General features: G+C 37.2%; 4 protein-coding genes across 4 annotated transcripts; 2 read left to right on the forward strand and 2 right to left on the reverse strand.

The window, feature by feature from the left end:
- Positions 1-5,100: 5,100 nt before the first annotated feature.
- SQS1 (squalene synthetase-like protein) lies at positions 5,101-6,372 on the reverse strand (the record flags this gene model as incomplete). The annotated part of the gene is made up of 1 exon (XM_049255900.1): positions 5,101-6,372. One exon carries the CDS (start codon positions 6,370-6,372, stop codon positions 5,101-5,103), a length of 1,272 nt encoding a protein of 423 aa, XP_049105122.1.
- Positions 6,373-7,130: 758 nt separating this feature from the next.
- On the forward strand, positions 7,131-8,558 carry ATG4 (Cysteine protease atg4; the record flags this gene model as incomplete). Its single annotated transcript, XM_049255901.1, has 4 exons — positions 7,131-7,644; positions 7,697-7,865; positions 7,920-8,141; positions 8,198-8,558. 4 exons carry the CDS (start codon positions 7,131-7,133, stop codon positions 8,556-8,558), a joined length of 1,266 nt encoding a protein of 421 aa, XP_049105123.1.
- A 342-nt stretch (positions 8,559-8,900) lies between these two features.
- Positions 8,901-9,482, reverse strand: HTB1 (histone H2B; the record flags this gene model as incomplete). The annotated part of the gene is made up of 4 exons (XM_049255902.1): positions 8,901-8,991; positions 9,045-9,132; positions 9,186-9,257; positions 9,314-9,482. The coding sequence occupies 4 exons, from the start codon at positions 9,480-9,482 to the stop codon at positions 8,901-8,903; spliced, it is 420 nt and encodes a 139-aa protein (XP_049105124.1).
- Positions 9,483-10,077: 595 nt separating this feature from the next.
- HTA1 (histone H2A) lies at positions 10,078-10,645 on the forward strand (the record flags this gene model as incomplete). Its single annotated transcript, XM_049255903.1, has 4 exons — positions 10,078-10,130; positions 10,183-10,271; positions 10,331-10,534; positions 10,590-10,645. 4 exons carry the CDS (start codon positions 10,078-10,080, stop codon positions 10,643-10,645), a joined length of 402 nt encoding a protein of 133 aa, XP_049105125.1.
- Between the last annotated feature and the right edge of the window lie 5,299 nt (positions 10,646-15,944).

Raw genomic sequence — 15,944 nt, forward strand, 5'->3', positions numbered from 1 at the left:
TTTCAACAAAGTACAGAGATCACCACCAAAAGTTTTGATCCCCCCATAAAATACAGAGCTGTAAATAAATTACAATAGATTACCACTATGTAACAAATTACACCCCACCAAATCAATTAATCAACTAAATATAAGTCAACAAGCTTCTGTATGGAGTATGCACTCCTTCATCTCCCTCCATTCTAAAATCACCATATTAAATTGAAAATTCTACAGCTCTTCAACCTCTACTGTTTCTATTAAACCAAGTCCATCAAACTGAGATAGATCTTCACTTAAATCATGTTCAAAATCACCATCTATGTCTGAATCAGAATTGCTTGCTTCATCAGAGATTGTTTTCTGAGGGGTAGAAATTAGACTTCACAGCCAACACTTTTGAATGATGACTGTAAAAGCTTGTTCAAAGCTCCTACTTCATGTACAAAGAATATGGAGCACATGGAGTAGAGATCAAGCTCTTCATACAAAATCATTTTTAAAGCTCAGACAGAAATCAAAAGAAGCCTCTTTTCAGTCTGGTTACACTAGTGTACAGTAATTATGTTGTATGCATTTGGAAATATTACTGCTGCTAAGCCCCTGAGGATCAAAACTTTTGGTGGTGACCTTCATACTATGCTCTTGAATTCCATGCCAATGATGGGTTGAATATTCAGAGAGAGAATAATAATTCCAATGTCATTAACATTCATTTAATAATTGTCAGTGATTCTTCTTTTGCAGACAATTTGAACTCTAGATGCTTCTTTCAGAGCTCTGTATTCAAGCTCTTTGAAGATTTAATTGATTGAAAATTCTTCAGACAAAAGACTGTTACAATGTCTTCAATTAAAGCCAAGCTTCTAGCACTATTCTATATGGCAAAAGAGACCATGTGGTGGAAATGCTTATTTAAGAATATTACATTGAAATTAGAAAGAGATTTTGATATTTTATGTGATAATGTGCAGACAATTCATTTACTGATTTCAGCAGCTCTGCAACTAATTACAAAGCTTCACCATGTTGATATTCATCACCACTGATTACAGCAGACAGTTACTAATAAGAAATTGAATATTATCTGGATTGAAAGCAATAATATATCTGCAGATGGCTTAACAAAGATCTTATCTAGACAGAAATTTGAAAAATTCATGAAGCAATTGAGACTCATGAATATTGATTATTTAATAGAGAGGGGTTCACCATCTATGCTGCTGCCAAAGCTATGAAAGTGTGTTGAGCAGAAGTCAGATGACTTGTCAGATGATCAGATCTCTGAAGAAGAAACTGAAGAACTGTTGATTTGTCATCTTCTTTTCTTGACCATCATACTGATTTTATTATCTTTGACTATCAGACTGGCAGAGATTTGCTAGAGGTTTTTCATATGTTTTTTCTGTAGTCTTAATTATAGCATGTTCATCTATAAGTATTCTTGTCTCATTTGTTAGAAGCAGACCAAGACACAATATTATAGATGCTCAGTCACATGATCATCATGTGCTTCTGTTGTTCAATACAGTTCAATATATCAACTATTCTCACACTTCAAGAGTGTAACTTTAGTCTCTATATCTTATGTTGATCACAGAAAATAAATGACTTATGTGCTGTTTCTGTCTATCTGAGAAGTCAAGCTCAGGAAAAAACCTCTTCTTGTCTTTTTGAAGAGTGACAAGCAACTTTATCAGAATCTCAGAATCAATATCTAAGATTTAAGATAACTCAGTTCTTTTTCAATCTCAGATTACAATTCTAATTCTTCTTTGCAAGACACTAATGTATCTCAAGGCAAAGTCAAATTCCAACTGCAGAAGAACTGAAAGAAACTGTTATGATATGTAAGTAAAAAGCCTTCTTCTTTGCTAGAAAATCAACAAGTCTAGTATGATTATTCTAACTATAAAAGAGCAATTTTAACCACCACTAGCTGATGAATGCAGAAATCAGTGACTGAGAGAGTCTATGCCTCTGAGACAAATAAGAAAGAGAGAAGAGTTGTTTTGTGTAAGTTGTGATTGAATTTATCTTTGCTGATCCCAACTGGCAAATGGTTTTGACTTTTCAGAACTGAAAATCAGGGCTGGAGAAAATTGATAGAATATCAGAGAGATAGAGAATTGATCAGAGAATCAGAGATATTAAATCAATTTTGAAGAGATCTTGTTTTGACTGAGTTGTGATTGAATTTATCTTTGCTGATCCCAACTGGCCAGTGGTTTTGACTTTTCAGAAGTGAAAATTGGGGCTGGAGAAAATCAATAGAATATCAGAGAGATAGAGAATTGATCAGAAAATCAGAAATATCAAATCAATTTTGAAGAGATCTTGTTTTGACTGAATTGTGATTGAATTTATATTTGCTGACTTCAACTGGCAAATGGTTTTGAGTTTTCAGAAGTGAAAATCAGGGCTGAAGGAAATTAATAGAATATCAGAGAGATAGAGAATTGATCAGAAAATCAGAGATATCAAACCAATTTTGAAGAGATCTTGTCTTGACTGAATTGTGATTGAATTTATCTTTGCTGACTCCAACTGGCAAATGATTTTGACTTTTTGGAAGTGAAAATCAGGGCTGGAGAAAATTGATAGAATATCAGAGAGATAGAGAATTGATCAGAAAATCAGAAATATTCAACTGAATTTAAAAAGATTTTCTTTTGACTGAGTTGTGATTGAATTTCTATGTTCTGCTGGAATTTTGGTTGTGTTCTGCATGTGAGGATTGGGTGGTTGCAGGTAATGTGACAATGACTTACAGTCTTCATAAATGAGGTTGGGTTGGGTGAGAGGTGGTTACAAAGAGATCTAAGCATGAGAGAGAGAGAGATAACTCATATTGCTACAACAGTATCTAGAGTCTCTAGATATGTTGCCACTGATCTTTATAAAGAAGTGTCTGTGGCAGATTTTGTGTGTTCAGCTTTGCTAGTGTGATTATGTAATCAGCCATGAAGTTTATGAACTTCAGATGCCATGAAGCATGATCATCTAAGCATTGAGAAGATTTTATGAACCTCTTTTAGATGATGAAATGAATGTAAGAAGACTGCAGCATGAAGTCTTACACTGCAGTTGTACCACTTTGATGACATATAATAGAGTTTGATGGAATAATTATATAAGTTCAGACTTCAATTCAGCTTTGATGTTGCTGGTTAAGACTTAGTAAGCCAGGAACACAAAAACTTTTCATTGTGAAAAATTGATGGAGAGTCACCAAAACTGAGTGAATTCTTAATCAGTTTGAGAATGTAAGTATTTTCCTCTTGGATATAGATTTCTTAACACAAAAGAAATCAATTTCCAATGTTTCAGAACTGTAGTGAAGATGATTATGTTGTGATGATCAGACAAAGTGTCAGAATAGTCAAAACTGACAACTTAGTCTTTGATGTGAGATTTCTTATTCTTCACAGTGAATTGCTAGATGAAAATGAAGAGAATAACTAAGTGAAATAAGGGCTTTTCAATGAATATATTTTCATTAAATTTGACTTAGAATTGATGGTGTTCCATATCAAGTGCTGTGATTTGAAATGAAAAACATACAAGAGTGTCAGGGCAGTGATTTATATCTTTTCTCCACAGAAATTTGAAAACAAATAATGAGATTGTGAAATCTTCTTAATGCTTAGATAATTATGCTTCATGTCATTTGAGATTCATAAACTTCATAACTAATCACATAATTTTACTAGTATAGCTGAAGACACAAAATCTGTCACAAATATTTTTTTATAAAGATCAGTGGCAACATATCTAGAGACTTTAAATACTGTTGTAGCAATATAAGTTATCTCTCTCTCTTATGCTTCACTCTTTTTGTAACCATCTCTCATTCAATCTAATCTCACTTATGAAAACTGTAAATCATTGTCATATTATCTGCACCACTCAATTCTCACACATTCTCTTTTCAGTTTCAAATTTTATATTTTGAGTCTCATCTCTAGATTTCTCTATCTCTAAAACAACTTTAATTCTTTTTCAAACTTTATTTTGAAAGTGTATTTTTAAACCAAAATATGACAAAATAGAAAAATTGGCACATTAAGTCAAAATGCATATATACATTTGTATATGATTTTGATACTAAAAATAGTATAAGATAAGATTTTATTTTAAGTTTAGAAAAATTGAGAATCTCTATCTCTATAAATTAAGTCTCATTTTCATCTCAGTACTTGAAACTCAAGTTTCAGTCTCATTTCAGTTTGAATCATCAAGTCTCAAGCCCATCTTAATTTTCCATTAGTGCATTAGAAACAGAATCTCAGTTGGGAAATCTCTGTCCCCACAGTCAGTCTAGTTTAGGGAAATTGGAAATCCCTATCTCTAATTGAATAATCTCAATCTCTTTAAATTAAGTCCCATTCCCATCTCAGTACTTGAAACTCAAGTTTCAGTCCCATCCCACTTTGAATCATGACATCTCAATCCCATCCCAATTTCCCATTAGTTCATTAGAGATGGGATTCCGGTTGGGAAATCCCTGTCCCTGTGGTCAGCCTAAACTGATGAAGGTTTTGCTAGAGATTTTTCATATATTTTTCCCATAGTCTTGGGTATAGCATGTTCATCTATAAGTACCACTGTCTCATTCATCAGGAACAGACCAGACGCAATAGTATAGACTCTCAGTCACATGATCATCACATGTTCCTGTGTCGTCTGATACGTCTCCCTATGTATATGTAAAATTGGAGTACGCTGAGATTTATTGTTGGAATTATTGTAGACCGGCCTTGCTTGTTTTCACAATGTGCGACACAGGCTGTAAGATTCCCTTGTTGTGCAAGGCTCCGAGGGATGACCCATTCGTCCACCCCATCTTTTCCAGCATCATCCAACCTTTACTTCCTGCGCCTATTTTGGGGGCGGATGCCCCCACAACTTCCCCCTCAATGTAAGGCGCAGTCTTTTCCCGTTTGCTGCTCCTTCGGCTTGTTATACTCCCCGGTCGCATGTCCGATGTACTGTTGTATAGTATATTAAGGTCATTGACCGATTTTGCGTCGAAAGTACGCGTGCGAGAAGTCTTTATTAACACGGGAAAACGCGATCTACCACGTCCCCTTGACTGAGACTTCAGCGACAAGTGATTCGCTAAACGGTGAATCTGCTTGCGCATTTTCTTCTCCATCGGGGGAAGTGTGAGGCTGTAGTTAGAAAAGTTAGCATCCGGTCCCTTGTTAAAAGCTGGGGGTGGTAATACGTTTGGTCTTGGGATAGTAAGAAAGATCGAATTTCGTTTTTAATGGTATCCAGCCCACTAACGTTGGAGTGATTGATCTTGTGAGCCTGACTAGTGTTACGGCCAAGTAATCCTTGAAAACGCAACTCTTCTCGCTTCTTTTTGGCCTCAACCTTTTTCCTTCGATCGGCTTGCCATGAAGTGCGGAGCTCCCGTTCGAGGTCGGAGTCGGACATGGCAAGAGTGGGGAGACGCTGCTGCTTTCTATTCGCATTTTTTAGACTGGCCCTGCTAAAATCCAGTATATCAAAGTCCTCATATGATTCGGAGTCCGGTGATAAGACGGAATACATATGTTCCCAGGATGCTTTTCCGTTATCATCATGTCCATCACTCTCACTATCTGAAACGAGTAATTTCTCGTCGCCTAGGCTATAGTCTATCGCGGTGGTATCGACAATTGGATTTGAAGCTTCCTCCCCGGCTTCGTGATTAGACACTGCACCTGTAACAATATTATTGTGGTCTTGGTATGCATCATTTGTATCCGAATGCAGCGATGTTTTCACTTGCAGGTCTTGATGCAAGTCTGCAGTAAAATCGGCGATAGCAATATTAGAAATAGCGGCTTCACATTCCCGAAACTCTTTGATCTGTACAGATTTATTCGATAAATAATCGAGTCTCGGCTGTGTCATCGGAGGATCTCTATTGGTTTCACTCGGGGCAGATGGAGAACAAAATCCAGCAGTTTCAAAATTTGTAAGGGGGGAAATTTCTGCCCGATAGTTGTTTGGTAATTCAGGCCGGACGTAGGAAAAGTCATTAATATCATGTTTGCTCCGTAAAACCTGCGCCTCGTATTCTGCATTTAGTCTGCCCCTAAAAACTATTCTATCTTCATCAGAATTGGGGCTGGCATTTTCGTGGTTCCCATGTAGAGTAGGTGCAGGCTCCATTGCGAGTATGTGTATCCGGTTGCAACTTGGGGGCGTTGTTTCAAAATGGGCAGCTGTTGGTTGCACCTTCATCGCTGGGGGTGTCAGGTAATTCTGCTCCTCCAGATTCTGCGGGAAGTCTGGCATCATATATCCCTTGCTGATGAATTGAATCTTATGAAATCGTGACTGCATAATAGATCTTTCGAGAGCCTGTTGGTCCGTATTGAGCGCCTCCTGGCTCATGCTGGGCTGGGAATGCATTTCTGAGGCCCAGATGAGAATTGTATTATTAGTAAGGTTAACTTATTAATCTAATTATGTAGCAAATAGTGCTGCCCACCATGGTCTTCACCTTTATTCGATTCCATATTTTGTTCGAGTTTTGCAATAGTAGGAACTGGGGGGTGAGGTAGGGAGGAAAATACCTTTGTATCTGCCAGATTTTCCATGAAGTCGCATGTTTGACCTTTTAGGTTTTGCCATTCAAGATAACTAGTAAGAGAAAATGAAAGCAAAACAGAGTACTTTTGGAGCATGTTCTGCAATGTTGATGGGTTTGTTCAGAGCTCGAGCTACAAAAGGTGGTTTAACTACATAAGAGAGCAGGAGGGCACCAACCAGACAACTTAACTATATATTGTATGCAAAGTGTCCGATAACTAGTTCTTGGCACACAAAGATTCCTGCACATCATCTTCTGGGCCTCTGGCTGAAATTACCATATAAACCAGATAGCCCAATACAATGCAGCTATTTTATTGATTTTAACTACTTGAAATTGAGGCTGAACTCTCTATCTAAGTAAGAAGTTGTTGATCGGGCGCTTGGTGGGGGATTACGTTACATAAAGGCACAGTGGCGAGTATTCACCTAGTCAGTAACTAACTAACTGCGGAGTAATCAGTTGATGTCATATTTTGATTATTCCGCCCCTTTCTACGGTACATATATTCTCAACCGTTATATATCCCCTGCTTGGTGATTAGCTGTGGCCAGTCATGATGAGCAATGTCGATATCGGCCAAAGATATAAAAAAATTTTTCAATACATTTGGGACCCCGAACCGAAGAACGACCTCAACCCAGATGAGTCTATCTGGTGTATGGGAATTGAATACCGGGCCTCAACCTCTCATAACCCTAGGGTTATTGAGAGATCAGAGATCCAGAAGGAAATTACACCTCCATCCACTATTGACCATCACTTTTTGATAAGCTCACAGCCTTTGGGCAAAACAGAATCTTCCCCGCCACACACGCCTGAGTGTCGAGATTGGCCTTCTTCATTTCTTGATGATTTTGAATCAAAAACATGGTCCACATATCGTTCGAATTTTCCAGTGATATCTAAATCCGCGGATCCGGTTGCTCATTCTTCTCTTAAACTTCACACGCGGCTTCGAACCCAGTTCTTGGATACACATGGTTTTACAAGTGATACCGGATGGGGTTGTATGATTAGATCGGGGCAGAGTCTCTTAGCAAATGCTCTATGCGCCCTGAATCTCGGTAGAGGTATAGCAGACTTTGCCTATTAACGAGCCGGCAACTTGCTGATAATGCATAGATTGGAGACGAGGCTCCAAGACGGAAGAGGAAAGTGCGTTGTTATCGTTGTTTATTGATGATCCACATGCTCCCTTTTCTATACATCGATTTGTTGGGCATGGAGCATCTGCTTGCGGAAAACAACCAGGAGAATGGTTTGGACCCTCTACCACGGCATACTGCATCGCGTACGTTTCTAAAACCATTTGAAACTAAGACCCCGTAATATTCATTTGTCACAGGGCGCTATCCAGTGAATATAAACAGGCTGGATTAAACGTTTACTTAAGCATCGACGGTCCTGACGTGTATGAAGATCGCTTCCGTCAAATAGCCGGACCAGGCATCACTCGGCCAACTCTTATTTTGCTGGCGATTCGCCTGGGCATAGATAAGGTTACCCGCGTGTATTGGGAAGCGCTTACCGCGGTTATGAGATATCCTCAGTCAGTTGGCATTGCCGGGTAGGATATTGATATTTAAACACTCTTAATTACTGGTCCTCGCTAATTTCAAATAGTGGCCGCCCGTCGTCCTCGTTTTATTTTGTAGGGGTTCAAGGCTTTCACTTTTTCTACCTTGATCCCCATCTTACACAGTCCGCGGTTTCATGGAACCCAGGGTCTATCCTTTCATCTGATGATGTTAATTCCTATCACACTAGACGGCTTCGAAGATTGCACATTAAAGAAATGGATCCGAGTATGTTGATTGGATTCCTCATCCGGAATGACCAAGATTGGCAAGATTGGAAACAACGTGTGCGCTCTGTACCTGAAAAAAAAATCATTCATGTAGTCGACGGCGAACCGCCAGATTTTAGCCAGTGCATCGAAAGAGAAGCGCTGAGCGAGGTTGAGGTCCTAGATGGGGACAACTAATCGAATTTTCCCCTATTTGCCAAACTTTTCATATCTTATATAGCAGATTTATTGAGTAACTTACCATATAATTATGAAATTTGGTAAAACTTCATTTGCGGAGCAAAAATTGCTTCATTCGTGGATCAGCCCTTAGGCGAACTTCTCATCCCAGTTCTCCTCTCGCTGTATACATATTGTACAAAGAGCCTCGATCTTCATTGAAAAGAGCACATAACGTCAGAACAAAAACCAGCCAATCCCAGGAAACACGAAATCCTCAATTGAACACCCAACCCCGCCGCGCAACCGTAAACCCAGTCCGGGAATTTAAAAAAAAAGAAGCATGGTTTAAACAATCATCTATTTGGCAGATGACGAGTATTTGGTCACCGCTTTCGTTCCTTCGGAAACGGCATGTTTGGCTAATTCGCCGGGCAAAATCAAACGCACACTATTTGTGTTAGCATATTACATTTTTAAAGAATGATTTGGTCTCTAGCGTACGATGTCTGTATTTCCCGAGAGGAAATGGTCGATTTTTTATTGTACGCGGCAAGTTTTGAAGCCTCTGTGGCGACGCGCTCGAAGATATCTATCGTTATATTAGAAAGCGGGATACCAGGAAACCTAAGACGCTCAAAATACCATTGACGAAAGAGTTAAGGATAGACATGGCACGATTCGAGATTCCGGTGTCAGGATGGACCTGCTTGAGGACTGGAAACAGAATTTAAGCGACACAAGATTCTGTTACTTGAGCTTTGAAATGGTACCTTTATAGATGTAGGAAGAGTAGGTCTCTTTCCGAGCCTTGGTTCGCTTCTTCTTTTCACCAGAAGCCGCCGTCTTTTTGCCCGCCTCCTTCTTTTCGGCGGGGGCCTTGCCACCAGCGGGTGCTTTTCCGCCGGTGCTGGGCTTTTTTTCAGCAGCTTTTGGGGCCATTCTTTAAAATAAGTCGGTTCTTATTTTAGAGTAGTATTAGTAGTGAAAAAATATCGCAAGACAGTAATATGGGAGTCGATGAATTTCAGTGTTAGAAGACAGAAAGTAGAAAATGAGCATTGACATGGAAAGGATAGTGGCCTGCTTTATAAGAACACCAAAATCGTTGGTTGATCTTAGGTGGGCGAAGGAAGCAGAATTTCGATACGGTAAGATTTCTGTATGATTCGTATGATTAGCAATCAAAATTGCAGGCGATGTCGCGTAAAGTACGTCAGAATGCGGTATTGGTCAGTATGCGCTAAATATGTTTGCTCTTACTTCATTGGCAGTCTGTGGTACTCTCTCCATGCAAATTGCGCTGTACGATTGGTCTGATTTGTAAGCCACCTGAAAGCTCCCCTCTGTTGATCTGAGTCGTCTTTGGATTTTCCACCCACCCTGCACCCGTTCTTATTTAAAGTCGCCTCCACCAACCACCAACTCTCTTTTACGCTACTCTCCTCCATCCCTCTCCGATTATTCAACGCTATTAAACTTTTACACCTCTCGTCTTCTTTTAAATAATCAATTTCAACTCCACGCATTATTCAAAATGACCGGTGGTAAATCTGGTGGTAAAGCTAGCGGCTCAAAGAGCTCTCAATCGTATGTTCCATACTGAAGCGGTCATAATTTCTCATAAACTAATGAATTCTAGACGTTCCTCGAAGGCTGGCCTGGCCTTCCCCGTTGGTCGTGTTCACCGTCTTCTTCGAAAAGGCAATTACGCTCAACGTGTTGGTGCTGGTATGTTGGGTATTTTGGCTTCTTTCATAATGAACCCTTACTTAAAGGAAATTTTGCAGGTGCACCTGTCTACTTGGCAGCGGTTTTGGAATACCTCGCTGCCGAAATTCTTGAATTGGCCGGCAACGCCGCTAGAGATAATAAAAAAACTCGTATTATTCCGCGTCACTTACAGCTCGCTATTCGCAACGATGAAGAATTGAATAAGCTTTTGGGGCATGTGACAATCGCACAAGGCGGTGTTATGCCCCATATCCATCAGAGTACGTGTCTAGTTCTTGTTGTAGCATTGGTGTACTAATAACACTTTTCCGACAGATCTTCTTCCGAAGAAGACTCCAAAAGGTGGAAAGAATCCCAGTCAAGAACTTTGAACCACTTAGTATTTCCTTTCAATTCCTCTGGCGTCAACTTATGGTTTCATTCTTTGGTGGGGGGTAGCTATGGGGTTACGGTTGGTCGATATGGATCCTTTTGTTCTTTATTAAATAGCAGTTATGTACATTATGTCTTCATGGGCATCCTTGATGCGATGGTTCGCCGAAATGTGGCTTGCGATACAACAGAAAACTTCAATGCGGGCTTCTGTGTTCGATAATGTAGACGGTCTCTGAATATCATTCTCCCGCGCTTAAATTGCACGTGTATTTTCCGTTCTACGTTGCGGATCTTGATTGATTTATATTTGGCTGGCACCCATGTTTGGTATAGCTGACCGGTTGCCTGGTCTGGATCCATAGGAAAAAAAACCAACAAATTATTTGATGTATAAAAAGGCATTGAGGCGCACATTGTCATTGTTTGATTTACTGATCCTGTGATAATGGGGCTTAGGGGCGTTAGTGAGCGCGGTTGGGATATGGAGTCGGAAGGTAGCCTACCGTTGAGTATAGGTGCCTCCAGATTCCGTTCATATTTGGATCCTATATGAGCACACATTAGTTTGAAAAATTGGAGTTTAGGCAGGAATGGTAAGAGCTTGCCGCCAGGCGCCGTCGGCGATCTGTATGCATCTGGGTGCTTCCATTCCTCGAGGAGCTTTTCGGTTTCCTGCATAAGTATCTAATTGTAAAATGGACTCTGTCAATGAGGGAAAAATCAAGTTGAATAAAGCTTAAGGAAACATGCCATTCGTTGACGCGGGTCGCGAACATCCTTATTTGCATCAAACAGAGACCGAATGTACATAGCTTGGCCGCGCCATAGCTGCCGATGAACAGCCCAGTCAAGGGAGAGTTTCAATGCACGTCGGTAAAGTGACCTGGAGGGTTGAGTATGGTGTTATACAAAGCTGGAGGAGAGCTCTTACAGCACCATTTGTTTTGTAGACATAATGCAGTGCACAGAGTAATTATGTCAAGTGCTCAGAAATCGAACAATCAATTCTCGTCTACTCGTAGACAACAACTTGACAAGTAGGGTAATGGAGTTTGCCTCAGTTTCCCGGTCGATTTGGATGTGTTCTGACTGCCAAGGGGCTAACTAGGTGAGGAGCTAGGCGACAAAAAACAATGGGCTCCTGAGCAGGAGTCAAATGACTGGTCAGGTGACCCTGTCCCCAAAGGAGGAACTGGAGAACTGTAGGTTTGCCACCTCCTCTTTTCAACCATGGTACCAATTTCATTATCTTTGACTATTACACTGGTGGAGGTTTTGCTAGAGATTTTTCATATGCTTTTTCCATAGTCTCAGTTATAGTATGTTTGTCTGTAACTATAGCTGTCTTGTTTGTTAGAAATAGATTAGATGCAATATTATAGACTTTCAGTCACATAAATATTACATACTTTTTCAAAAATATTATTATTATTTGAAGATACATTAAAGTTACTTCATTTTACTATTATTTCTACTTTTATTATATATACTACTTTTAAGTTTTGATCATATATTGAATGAATGATTGAAGTTTAAAGTAGACTGACCACAGAAATCTCTATAGAGATTCTTCAGAGACTAAGATTAGAGAACAGTACAACTCAATTTGTTTCATTTCTCTCTTAAAATTTAATGATAAGTCTCATTTTTATTCAAAATACTAGCATATTTTGGGCTGGAATTGTGACAAACTTTTGAATTTTGAGAAGAGGTTGGAATCAACTCAATTGAAATTGACATTCAGTTTTGTTTCATTGAGATTTCAAAGAGAACTCAACAGTCAGTCTACAAAATACTGATAAAAGTTTCATTCTCATCTCAGTTTTAAATTTTAAGTTTCAAATCTCTTTTATAAAATTCTCAGATTCTGAAATAACTTCAATTTTTTTGAAACTTTATTTTGAAATAGAAAAATTGTCACATCAAGTCTAAATTCATGTATACATTTATATACTTTTAATACTAAAAATAGTATAAAATAAGATTTTATTTTAGATTTCTAGAAATCTGAAATTGCTGTCTGTAATTGAATAGTCTCAATTTTTTTTGTATTAAGTTTCATTTCCATTTCAGTAGTACAGTACATAGAACTTAAGTTTTAGTTAGACTGATCACAGAGACAGAGATTTCCCAACTGGGATCCCATTTCTAATGCACTAATGGGAAATTGAGATGGGACTGAGACTTGATAGTTTAAACTGAGATGGGACTGGGACTTGAGTTTCAAGTACTAAAATGGAAATGGAACTTAATTTAAAGAGATTGAGATTATTTAATTAGAGATAGAAATCCCCAATTTCCCTAAATCTAAAATAAAATCTTATTTTATACTATTTTTAGTACCAAAATCATATACAAATGTATATATGCATTTTGACTTGATGTGCCAATTTTTGTATTTTGTCATATTTTGGTGTAAAAATACACTTTCAAAATAAAGTTTGAAAAAAAATTAAAGTTGTTTTAGGGATAGAGAAATCTAGAGATGGGACATATCATAGAAAATTTAAAACTGAGGAGGGAATGGGACTTTTATTCATATTTTGGGATGGGATTGGGACTAATTTTCAAATTTTGGAAAAAGATTGGGATCAACTCAATTGGGATTGACATTCAGTCTTGTCCCTTTGAGATTCCAAAGAGACTCCAGCAGTCAGTCTAGTTTTAGTACTTCTCAGTTTTAATCATTAAGTTTCAGTTCTGTCTCAATTCTCTATGAAATTTATTAGAGACAGAATTTTGACTGGGAAATTCTGATCTCAGTGATCAGTCTAGTTGAAAAGTTAAACTTTATTTATAAAATTTGTATAGATTTAATTTATAATTTACTGATCTAAATCTATAAAATATTAAAATCTGGAGTAAGTATCTTAAGTTTAATAGTTGATTAGAAATTAACATATTATTTTAAAAAATTTTATACTTAATAGATCTAAGAATTAAAAAGATTGAATTAAAAACATTTAGCACTTAATAAATCTTTATCAATTATAACTGTATGTTAATCTAATAGTATATAAACATTCAGTAGACTAATGATCATTGAGATCATTATAGAAATTTTAAGAAATTAAACTGAAAGTAAAATTCAACTTAATTGATCTCAATCTCTTCTCATGATTTAATAGTTAATTTCAATTTTAGTTTAAAATACTAGTAAAAATTTTATTATCTTCTCAGTTTTAAATTTAATATTTGAAGTCTTTTTTGAAAATTGTTCTGTCTTTGAAACAACCTTAATATTTTTGAAAATTTTATTTTGAAAGCATATTTTTACTAAGCTGAGTGGGAGGATTGAGGTTGCAGATAATGTGGCAATGATTTATGATCTTGATAAGTGAGATTAGATTGAGTGGAAAGTGGTTACAAGAAGATCTAAGTATGAGAGAGAGAAGAGTAATTTGTATTGCTACAACAGTATTTAGAGTCTCTAGATATGTTGCCACTGATCTTCATAAAGAAGCATTCATGACAGATTTTGTGTGTTTAGCTATGCTAATGAGATCATGTCATTAGTCACAGAGTTATAAATCTTAAATGACATGAAGTATGATAATCTAAGTAGACTGATCATTGAGATCTCTTTGAAATCTCAATGGAACAAGACTGAATGTCAATTTCAATTGAGTTGATCTCAATCTCTTCTCAAGATTTGAAAATTAGTTGCAATCTCATCTCAAAATATGAATAAAAGTCCCATTCACTTTCCAGTTTCAAATTTTTTATTTTAAGTCCCATTTCTAGATTTTCCTATCCCTAAAACAATTTTAATTTTTTTTCAAACTTTATTTTGAAAGTGTATTTTTACATCAAAATATGACAAAATAGAAAAATTGGCACATTAAGTCAAAATGCATATATACATTTGTATATGATTTTGGTACTAAAAATAGTGGAAAATAAGATTTTATTTTAATTTTAGGAAAATTGAGAATTTCTATTTCTAATTACATAATTTCAATCTCTTTAAATTAAGTCTCATTTCCATTTCAGTACTTGAAACTCCAGTTCCAATTCAAAGACTCAATCACTCACTCACAGCACTTCATATGAAACACCATCAATTCTGGATCAAATTTAATGAAAATATATCCATTGGAAAGCTCATGTCTTACTTAATTATTCTCTCCATTTTCATCTGGCAATTCACTGTGGTGGGTGGGAAATCTTACACCAAAGACTGGATTGTCAGTTTTGACTACTCAGACACTTTATCTGGTCATCACAACACAACCATCTCCAATACAGCTATGAAATATTGGAAATTGATTGCATTTATGTCAAAGAATCTATATTTAAGAGGAAAATACTTGCATTTTCAAACTGATTAAGAATTCACTCAGTTTTGGTGGCTCTCCATCAGTCTTTCACAGTGAAAAGTTTTTGTGTTCCTGGCTTACTAAGCCTTAACCAGCAACACCAAAGCTGAATTGAAGTCTGAACTTACATAATTATTCCATCAAACTCTATTATACTCCATCAAAGTGATACAACTGCAGAACACAGTCAAAATTCTGACAGAACATAGAAATTTAAACACAACTCAATCAAGACAAGATCTTTTTAAATTCAGTTTGATATTTCTGATTCTCTGATCAATTCTCTACCTCTTTGATATTCTATTGATTTTCTCCAGCCCTGATATCCACCTCCAAAAAGTCAAAACCAATTGTCAGTTGAGGTCATCAACAGCAAATTCAATTGCACCTCAGCCAAAACCAAATCTTTTTAAATTCAGTTTGATATTTCTGATTTTCTGATCAATTCTCTACCTCTCTGATATTCTATCAATTTTCTCTGGCCCCAATTTTCACTTCTGAAAAGTCAAAAGCATTTGCCAGTTGGGGTCAGCAAAGATAAATTCAACCACAACTCAGTGAAAACAAGATCTCTTCAAAATTGGTTTGATATCTCTGATTTTCTGATCAATTCTCTACCTCCCTGATATTCTATTGATTTTCTCCAGCCCTGATATCCACCTCTGAAAAGTCAAAACCACTTGTCAGTTGAGGTCACCAACAGCAAATTCAATTGCAACTCAGCCAAAACAAGATCTTTTTAAATTCAGTTTGATATTTCTGATTCTCTGATCAGTTCTCTATCTCTCTGATATTCTATTGATTTTCTCTGGCCCTGATTTCCACTTCCAAATAGTCAAAACCATTTGCTAGTAGGGGTCAGCAAAGATAAATTCAATCACAACTTAAACAACAAAACTCTTCTCTCTTTCTTATTTGTCTCAAAGACATAGACTCTCCCAGTCACTGATCCCTGCATCCATCAGCTAGTGATGGT

This window comes from Ophidiomyces ophidiicola (assembly GCF_022830035.1).
Source record: "Ophidiomyces ophidiicola strain CBS 122913 chromosome Unknown scaffold_70, whole genome shotgun sequence".
NCBI classification, from domain to species: domain Eukaryota; kingdom Fungi; phylum Ascomycota; class Eurotiomycetes; order Onygenales; family Onygenaceae; genus Ophidiomyces; species Ophidiomyces ophidiicola.